The 9,843-nt window shown below is 55.6% G+C and overlaps 1 protein-coding gene across 1 annotated transcript; it reads right to left on the minus strand.

The window, feature by feature from the left end:
- Window positions 1-411: 411 nt before the first annotated feature.
- G0S2 (G0/G1 switch 2) lies at window positions 412-1,455 on the minus strand. The gene is made up of 2 exons (XM_040085637.1): window positions 1,342-1,455; window positions 412-1,014 (listed from the first exon to the last, which is right to left on the minus strand). The coding sequence occupies exon 2, from the start codon at window positions 978-980 to the stop codon at window positions 669-671; it is 312 nt and encodes a 103-aa protein (XP_039941571.1). The 5' UTR covers window positions 981-1,014; window positions 1,342-1,455; the 3' UTR covers window positions 412-668.
- Window positions 1,456-9,843: the final 8,388 nt, after the last annotated feature.

A 9,843-nucleotide genomic window follows, 5' to 3' on the forward strand; every position in this document is an offset into this window, starting at 1 on the left:
GGTTTTCAGCTGCGCAGCAGCTGGAGCCCGTTGGAGGATTGCCAGAGCAAGAACGGGGTTCGGATTTATTTTCAACCAGTTCTCTGCACACGTGGCCGTGGCAGAGACAAATCTGTGCCAGTGAACCCCGATAACCCCTGAAGCACAGCCACACCTCCAGCTCCGGGCATGTGGCGCCCGTGTGACACAAGTGCCACCTCCTCCTCTGCTGGTCCCTTTGGGAAGGAGCAGCAGAAGGGACAAGGCAGAACAGACCCCCAGAGCAGCCCCACGGGGCTTTATGGGGACGGGACATCCCCTTCCTCCACTGTCCCCCCCTGCCCCGCAAAGTGAGCCAGAGCTGTGAACAAAACCTCTTTTCAAATCACCACGAGGAGGCTTTGAAAATAAATGCAGCGAGAGAGAGAGAGCGCCGGTACCATATAAAACATTTATTGATCTTGCAAAAGGCTGTAAAATGCGTCCGTAAGAAAAAAATAAGAAACCGTGCTGTGCGTCCTGCACGGGTTTTATACCAACAAAAGGTATTTTTTCCCACTGCTGCACAGCAGCAAATATAACCCCTTCACTTCTGGCGAGCCTCTCGCGTGCAGCCTCCTTCAGCCGAGCCTTCTCTCCGTGCTGGAACCACCTGGGCGGGCGGAGTCTGTGCGCGGCGCTGAGCCGGCCTAGGACGCGTGGTGCCGGGTCACCAGGGCTCTGTGCAGCGCCGGAGGCTCCTTGCCTTTGCCCAGCACCAAATCCTCCCGTTTCTGCGGCAGCCGCTGCTGCCGGGGAGCCGCGGGCTTGTTCCTGTCCTCCTCCTCCTCCTCCGGCCTGCGCTCGGAGCTGAAGGGGCTGCACACGGTCTCCACCAGCCCGATGACCACCCCAAAGAAGGCCAGCACGCTGCCCAGCATGTAGAGCTTGATCACCTTCCTGTTGGGCTTCTGGCTGAGCATTTCTTTGGCGAAGGGGATCAGCTCGTGCATGGTTTCCATTTTCCTTTTGCCGCGGCAGGTTTAGGTGGCAGTTCTGGGAGGGAAGAGAGAGGGACGTGAGTTAAATCCAGCTCTTTGGTGGCGGAGCGCTCCGGGCTCCCCGCAGAACCCCCGGCTGCGCTTTAAATGGGGATCGGGGATTTTTGCTGGAGGTTTGCCTCAGGAAAACGCACCCGCGCTGTGCCCCAGCACAGAGCAGACCCTCCCCAGGACAGAGCCACGCTCTCCAGGCTGCGCTGAGGGGCGCACGCTGTCGGTCCCACGCGTTTTGCGCAGCGTCCCCATCCCACGGCATCCCCACGGCATCCCCACGGCATCCCCACGGCATCCCCACGGCATCCCATCCCCTCGCAGCCCTTACCGGCGGTGTTGCTGCGGGGCCGGGCTGTGCTGTGCAGTGAGCGCTGCGGTGTTGCTGCGGGGCTGTGCCGGTGCTGTCGCTGTCGCGGCCGCTCCGCTGCAGCTGCTGCCCGGGGCCGCCGCCGCCTCCTTTTATCGCTGGCGGGGCGGGCGGGGGCCGGGCCGGGAGCGGGGCCGGAGCTCGGGCCAGCCTGGGCCCCCCCGCGCCGCTTGGCAGCTCCTGCCCCTAATCCGGCCAGACGAAAAAAAAAAAAAAAAAGCCTTTTTTTTTTTTTTTTTTTTTTAAACCCTTTCCTCTCCACTTTTGTAATTTTTTAAAATTTATTATTTTTATATCCTCCTTCCATTTCTCCCTCTGTTCCTCATTCTGTTTATTTCTCCTTCCATTTCTCCTCGTGTTTTCCCATCCCTCCTTCCATTTCTCCTCTTTCTCTTAAAAAAAGGTCTGTTTTTACCTCCTCCAAAAAAAGAAAAAAAAAATAAAAGTCCAAATTGCCTCCAAGCAGAGTCTGATTCCCGAACTAGAGACTTGATGCCTCACTTGCTGTGCTGCTCTGTACCTGCTTTTGCAATCAATAATTAATATGCTGATGGAAGCTTTGCTGGTTGCCTGGAAGGGAGGGACAGGGTCTGTATCCATAGCCCCCAAAACAGGGCAGCGTTTGGATCCAGGGCTTGGGGCTGTGGGTGGCCAATTTAACAAAATGTCCCTGCCTTGCTGCCCCTTCTCGAGTGGAAATGGGGGAGAAAATGCCCCAGGGCATCCCCGGTCCGGGGTCACCCAGGCCGAGGTGTGCCGGTGTCTGTGAAAGGTTTCTACATGTGTCTCGTGGCAAAGGGAACCATCAGCAGGTGATCCCACAGCGTGGGACAGCCCCTGAGTTCCTGAGACAGAGAACTCTTGGAAACTCCAAAGCTGGAGGAAGTTACATCAACGTAAGGGTTTTTTTCCGTCACTTTTCCTGCACTTGGTGCTGAATCTCCGTCGCTCCTCGGTGCCACTCCTTGTGCCACCTGCAGGACGGGGCCGTTCCCATCCCGGGCACAAGCGGAGCTGCCGCTCTGCCTGCCTGGGCTGCGGCCAGGGAGAGTTGCGCCAATAACCCCCGGCGCTGCTGATGATGCAACAACGATTGCATCATCATCATCATCATCATCATCACCGCCATCCTCTGCTCCGGGCCATCAGAGCACAGACACTGCTCTGGCTGCAGGAATCCCGTGGGTTCCATGCACATCCCAGCAGCTGCGGAGCGCAGAGAGCTGCTAAAGCCATGAGAAGTTTTTGGGATTTAGACTCTGGGACAGATTTCTTGGCTGCTCCACGTGGCTGAGATGACGGGAATAGCCCTGCTATAGAAATTAAAATACAAGCTGATGTTTGGCAGCAGTTTTAGGGAGAGGTTGGTGCATGTGGAAGGAGGTAAAGCTCGGAGGGAGCCTCCAAAGGATGCTGTGAAGGAGGCTGGATCCCCAGGGGGTGGGCAGGCAGCCCCCAGAGCACCTGGAGATGAAAGGAGCTTGTCCCCAAACCAGGGAGGGAAGGAGGGGGGTTCCCTCAGTTCCAGCGCACGGAACACAGGCCCTGTGGCACAGGGGATGCGGGTGTGATGCCCCCGAGCTGGGTTTTGCCTCGGCCCGCGCAGGGGAAACCTCTCAGTGATGGGGCTGGCTGGTGCTGTGCCTGCCCTATCTGCAGGTGAGCAATTCCCTCCCTCCCTCCCTCCCTTCCCTCCTCCTGCCCAGGTTTTGGTGCCTCACACACTGCTCAGCTCCCTGCCAGCGAGGTCGTGGGCGCTGCTGACCCACCCCAAAAAGGGACACAGCCTTGAAGCAGTTGGGTTTTCCCCCTTCTGTGCCATGGGGGTGTGCGGGGCACTGAGTCACCCCTGGCTGCTCACATCCCTCACATCCTGCACGTCCTGAGGCGGCTGGAGCTGCCCCTGCCCCCACGGCAGCGCAGAGCTCCAAGGAAATGCTCCTGGTGAAAACTAAAATTATTTTTCCCGTGTGTGGGTTTTTTTTTTTTTTTTTCTTTTTGCAAGTTTTGAGTCCGCTTAGGAAATTGTATTGCAAGACTGGCTGTAAAAGTTGCTAAAGACTTGTCTATCCCTCCTCAACGTCTGGGTTTTTTTTTTTTTTTAACTTTAAATAACGGGTCCTTATCTTCTCTGCCAACTTGGCAGCCGAGGTTGCAGCTGATTCTTGCGTTCGGGCCGTGGTTTTTTTTTTTTTTCTCTTCTGCAACACTCAACAAAATGACCATTGGAGAAAAGATAGAGGGAGGAGACAGCGACCAGACAGGGGAAGGTCAAGGTCAGGCTCTTTGGGGGTCACTGTGCTGAGGTGGGGGCTGCCCTGGCCCTGCCCAACCCCAGCAGCAGCGGCTGAGTTGCACCCGGCCCCTCGCACAAAGGTCACCGTGGAGTGTTGGAATCCTGACTTTTCACCTAAAAAGGTGATTTTTGGTTCCCTTTTTTTCTTTTTTTTTTTTTCCAGGCAGGGTTTTTGTTGCTTGCTGAACCTTATGTCAGCGAGTCTTTTCCTGGGGGCTGGGAAGGGTATTTCATTAAATACTGATGGAGATGTCCGTGCATTCCCAAAACACTGAGAGCTGCAGCTTTTGGGATAACACAGAGCTCGGGGTTATTTTGAGCATTAACCAATCAGCTGATAATCATCTCTGGCAAACACTCCTCACAGCAGCACTCAGATTGTGTTGATCTAATTTTACAACGTTTAATTCAATTTTGGTTTAGATTTCAGCAACAAAGTCCATGCAAGCTCGCTGTGTGGACATCTACATTGAATCAAGCGTGGATAAAGCGATTAATGATTAATCCTAAATCAGACCAATTTTAGCTGTTCTAAATCTTATTTAGGGGAGCCTGCACGAGGACGTTGACAGGTTTTAATCGCAACTTTGATTAAAGCAGGCTTTGTGGCTGGGGGAGCTGCACAAGCTGAACGTCATCGAGGGGGAAGAGCTCTGCCTGAACTTCCAGAGCAACGTCAGCAGCCTCGGCTTAGCCTAAATCCTGCCGGGAGGGGAGGCTGGGATGTGTGACAGCTCGGGGGATGATGCTCCTCAGCTCGTGGAATCTCAGAATGGCCCTGGAGGAGGGTGCATGTTGGAATCCTAAAAATTTGGAGTTTAAGGGTTTGGTGTATAGTAGTACGTGTGAGTCACAATGGAAGAGTTTAGGTGTTGTCTAAATCCTTCTTCTTCACCTTCTTCTTCCTTCTCCACCTTCTTCTTCCTTCTTCACCTTCTTCTTCCTTCTTCACCTTCTTCTTCCTTCTTCTTCAGGAGTTTGAGTTGTTTTCTGTAATTAAGTAAAAAAAGTCCACATTACAAGCCTCAGATAACCATTATCAAATAAAAATATAAGTAAGTGTCATCTCATTATTAGAAAATGATCGCTTAAATAACCTTAAAAAAAAAGTTAGAAACACTCCACGCTACCTTCATTTTCTAAGAGCTGACAGTGCGTGAGCCTGTAGACAAATAAAATATAATAAACATTCCAAGCCCAAACTCGAGCTTAACGTTTCCCAAATATTGCTTAACGTTTCCCAAATATTATTCGTCCTAACCTTAAAAAAAAAAAAAAAAAAATGAAAACAAACAAAAAACCCCCCCAAACAAACACCAACCAAAAAAAAACCCCAAAAAACAAAACAACCCCAAAAAAGAACAAAAATAAACCCAAACCTTTCCAGGTGCGGGTGATGCTGAGCTGCTGGGGCTCCTCTCTCCCAGCCCCGTGTCTCCTGCTGGCACGCCTGGCTCTGCAGGCGTTACCTTGGCGATGCTCTCGGGAACGGGAGCGGCACCGGGAGCGCTGCCCTGGCTGCGGGAGGACGCGGAGCCAGCAGCTCCCGGCCCTGGGGAGGGCTCCAGGTGGTTCGGCTCCGGTTTCAGTGCCCGGGGTTGGCACGCTCCGTGCTGGCTTTGCCAGGGGCACGGCAGGAGCCGGCCACGCCGCGGGAGCGTGCTGGAGGCTCGGGGAGGAGCAGAACTGCCCTGAAAGGGGCTGGGAGGGGGGGAAAGGGAGCTGCCCCTCCTGCCAGAACACCCCCAAAGGAAGCTCCAGGAAATTTCCAAGACATCCGATCCACGCGGGCACAAGCTGCTGTGGCTGGTGTCGCCCTGAAACGCTTGAGGGAATAAAGGAGAGGAAAAGGGAAGGAAACCCTAAAAGCCCAGCAAGGCACGTTAAAGGTCTGTCCTATTGAAAAGGAATAAAATAATGCAGGTGTGGTTCCAGAGGAGCCTCCCCCAGGCCGTGGTGGACACAGGGTGACGACAGCTCTGGCCACGTGGCCGGGCCGTGCTGACCCGGTCCCTGCTGTGCTGACCTGCTCTGCCGCCGCGTCTGAGGAGCCCTGGACGGGTCACAGAGGCACAGCCGCAGTGGCTTTTGCTGCCTGGCACCCAACCTTGCCCTGTTTTGTGGAAGGGACCTCCAGACAGAGCACCGGGCCAGCCTGTGGGTGCCAGCTGCGGGAATGGGGCACAGCCGTCCCCTCCGTGCGCTTGGCAGCAGCGAGAGGACGGGACAGAGCTGTTGCCTCATCTCCAGCACGTCCCTGAGCGGACAAGGGTCAGTCCGTGAGCACTGTGAGCTCCGTGGCCGTGCCCAGCCCTCAGCCCGGCCAGGGAGGGCAGCAGAGGTGGCACCAGGCTGTGTTTTACCTGGGCAGCTCAAACCTGAGCACAGCCTTGTTCCAGTTCCAGCACTGGGGAGGCCTGAGCTGGCTACCAGGAGCAGCAAAGAGCCTGTCCTTCGTGTCACACACAGGGACAATCTGCGGCTTAAAGGGGGCTCCTAAATGCCCCCTTTAATAAAGTTTAATTTGATTTAGACTTAATTTAAACTTCTGCCCTGGATGTTGCAGAGGGAGGCTGTGGGGGGATACACCAGGGGTGCAGAGACCCCTCCATTCCACTGCCTGGAAAAGTCAAAACCCTCCAGAGGGGAGCTGGACACTTTCCCAATGGAATATTTCCCCGTTTAGAAAACGGGGACGTGACAAAAATAACGCCGGTCCCCTGCAAGGATAATTTTATCAAGGTCCTGGTGGGAAGCGGGCACAGTGCCAGCCTGTGCCCTGCCAGCCCTGCACGGTGTTCCTGCGTGCCTGGGGCCCGTGCAGCCCAGCCCCTGCTGCTCTGTGGGGGATACTGGGGATACTGGGAATTCTGTGCCAACCCACCGTGCGCCAGGGCGCAGGGAACTCCCTGGAGTGGGGAAAGGAGCTGGGGAGGAAAAGGAAAACTCAGTTTAAGGGCAAATCCTGAGCCTTTGCTTTGCTGTACGAGTGGTGTTGAGGGGATTTGGGACAACTGCTCTGCTCCAGAGCTGGGCTGGGTGTGAGGCAGGGCTGGAGCTCAGTGCTGGGCAGAGCTGTCCCCCCATGGCAGCACGGGCCATGCCCCAGCTGTGCCCACAGCTGGCACCGGGCAGGGGCTGCAGAGGGAGCCTGGAGTCACAGGGCTGCTGCACTTTGGAGCCGGCTCCCAGACTTATTGGAATTTCGACCTAAAGTAGGTCAGTGGCGTCTCGGTTCAAAGTTTTATTTGCTTTCAGAGCAGGTTTTCAGAACATGGATCGGAATTTCGTCAGGAATTCCTGAAATGCTTTTAAAGGAGATCGTGGTAATTAGCAAAGCAAATGATTTAAAGCATCTCTGCTGGAATAAGGAGGCGGCTTGCTGGTTTGAATGAAAATGGGAAATGAAAATATTAGGTGGAGGTTATCCACCATTTTATTACTGATATCATTAACCCTGCAACCGAGAGAGCTGTCAAAAAGCTACGACACGAGGCAATTTCTTACCCCTGACAAAACCCTCCCAAGTTTTCCTCTTCCCAAGCAGCTTCAGTGCTTCCAGCTCCGTGTCCCATGACTCTTCCAGGTCTTTCCCACGAAGGTTGCAGGCACCTGACAGGACTCAGGCTGCGCCTGCCCAGCGATGGGAGGTTTCATCCCAGGGGCAGGAGAGGGCTGGGAGTCCTGGGCTCTGCCCTCCCCTGTGCCAACACCCTGCTCCACATATGCAAATTATCCCTCTGCCTGGTTTTTGTTCGTTTGTTTGGTTTTTGTTTGGTTGGGGTGGTTTTATTTTTGGTTTTGTGGTGTGGGTTTTTTTTTTTTGGTACGTTTTGGGGGTTTTTTTGGCCTGCTTTTGTTTTGTTTTTGGTTTTGGTTTTTTTTTCCCCACTGTAAAGCAGCTGCTCTTGCAGCAAAGGTGCTCTCAGCCCTCCTGCCCTGCGAGCACTGCTGGGCTGGGACAGGGACCCTGCGGCACAGGGCTCAGCCTGCCCTGCTCCTGTGGCTGTCCCTGGATGGGGAGGCAGCAGCTGGAGCTGATCTGCTCCCGGAGAAGAGGCTTCCTGCCGAGTGATGCCCCTCGGTGCCTCATCAGGGCAGGGGTGGCCCATGACTCAGAGCAGGATTTCCTGCAGGAGTTAATGGTGTTTGTTTTCCAGGGAATGTCTCGCCCGGCCCTCTGAGGGCACAGCCTGGCACAGGTGAGCACAGGCTGAGCTGGAGAGGGACTCGAGCCCTGTGAGCATCCCCCTGTCTGTCCCACGGTCCCCAGATTGCTCCAGCGTTCACCTTTTATTTGCCGTGGGGCATTTTTACCACCGATTACAATCTCTGTCTGTAACTATTCCCTCCCTGCTACCCAGGACAACTGGACAAGGCAGCCCGGAGCCGTTCCAGCCCTTCTGGCTCCTCTGTCAGGGCCCTGAGCTTTCAGGGATCCCCTGACCCCCCTGAGCACCCGCCAGTTCACAGGGAATCTTTTCCTTTCCCGTTTTCATGGGTTTGCACTCGATATTCTGCAAAGGAGCCTTTTCCTCGCTTTTGTTCCTGTTTGAACTTGGCGGAGCCGGGAATTGCAGGCGATGTTTTCCCTGGTGTCGGTGGGAGCGCTTTACACGCACGAGGTTCCACCGAGGGCTTCGCTCAGCGCAGAGGTCGTGTCGGCAGCTCGTGTCTCATCCCTCCCTTTGTCCCTAAGACATTCCAGGGGTTCTTCTCGCTCCCCTTTTTGCCGCCAGCCGGGCCGGGGAGGAGGAATGCGGCGTTACGGCATTGCTGAGCCCGAGCACGCCCAGCCGTGCCACACCTCGGCCCAGCTTTCTCACACTGTAGCCTGAGGGACAATATTTCCTTTTTTTTTTTTTCCAGCTCTGTGTGCAGCCCTGCTGGGAGCTGCTGGTCCTCAGCCTGTGTCACCCAGGGTGGGGCTGGCAGGTGGGTGACACCAACAGCAGTGGGAAGAAAGGCCTGGAGTCACCTGAAGGGTCATGCTGAGCCCCTCAGCAGGATGGGAGGGGGGGTGACTTTGGGGTTATTTCACCGAAGTCAATGGAAAAGGCTCGGTAAAGTTTTTCTGAGGGCAAAAAAAAAATGTTATAGCTGAAATTCGGCGTGTGAGCAGCGCTGGCTGCACTCTCAGCTGCTTTTGCTCAACAGTCCTCACTTCAAACAGGTTTCTAAAGGTTTCTTCCTTTGCTGCTGCAGTAAAATAATAACAAAATTGTGCTTTAAGCCATCGAGCTGAGCTGCTGACAGCTGCACTGCCCTGTCAGCTGGAGCTAAACAAACCCTGCCCGGGAGGTGGTGAGCGCTGGGGCGAACACCGGCTCCGAGCAGCCGGTTCCAGGTTCCACCGCAGCTCCAGGTGGGTGAAACGAGCCCCAGCCTGGTTTTCTCCCCCTCTGGGTGCCCGCGGAGCCGCTGCCCCGCCGTGCCCGGGGGATCGCTGCGTGCGCTGCGCCCGTCTGGGAGCTGTCATGAGTTCCGCGCTACCAGAGCAGGGTGTGGATGTCTGGGGATCCCTGAATCACCGCTTTATCATCACTGCACCCACGGGCACCTTCTCCGCAGGTGAGGCAGCTGCGCGTTAAAAGCCTGCCAGGATCCGCCGGCGCTCACAGCGCTCTCGGGGCAGCCGGGGGGGACGCGGGGACACCGCAGGGGACAGGGCAGGTGAGGATTCTGCGGGCGTGTGCTGGCGGCATTTCCTCCGCCGGGCTGTCCCACGGGGCTCCTTTCCCCGCAGGAGACGCTCACGGGAGGTTTTTTATGGATTTCTCCTTTTCCTGGAATGAGACTTGGGGCCACCGCTCGAGGGGTTTGGGTCTGGGATCGGCTCTGGAAGCGCGGGGCGAGGGTGGGGCTGGAGCACAGGGAGCGCCTGGGGACGGGCAGCTGGGGGCTCCGTGTGTGTGTGTGTGTGTGTGCACACTCCATCCCTCCCCTTCAGCCCCGCATTCCTGCCTGGCACCAGCCACCGCGGGGCCGGGGCTCATTGCATTAGAGGCAAAGTCACTTTGAGCATCTGATTTTCCTCTTCATTACCCTTGGGTTTTTTTCCCCTCCATGTTATTCCGCGTAGATTGATTAAAACTATCTCCCTGTAGAGGGAGAAGGAAGGAGGACATGGAGAGAGTTTTTGTACTGACGTTTTCTCCTCTTTTCAG

Source organism: Hirundo rustica, chromosome 24 (genome assembly GCF_015227805.2).
Source record: "Hirundo rustica isolate bHirRus1 chromosome 24, bHirRus1.pri.v3, whole genome shotgun sequence".
Classification (NCBI taxonomy): domain Eukaryota; kingdom Metazoa; phylum Chordata; class Aves; order Passeriformes; family Hirundinidae; genus Hirundo; species Hirundo rustica.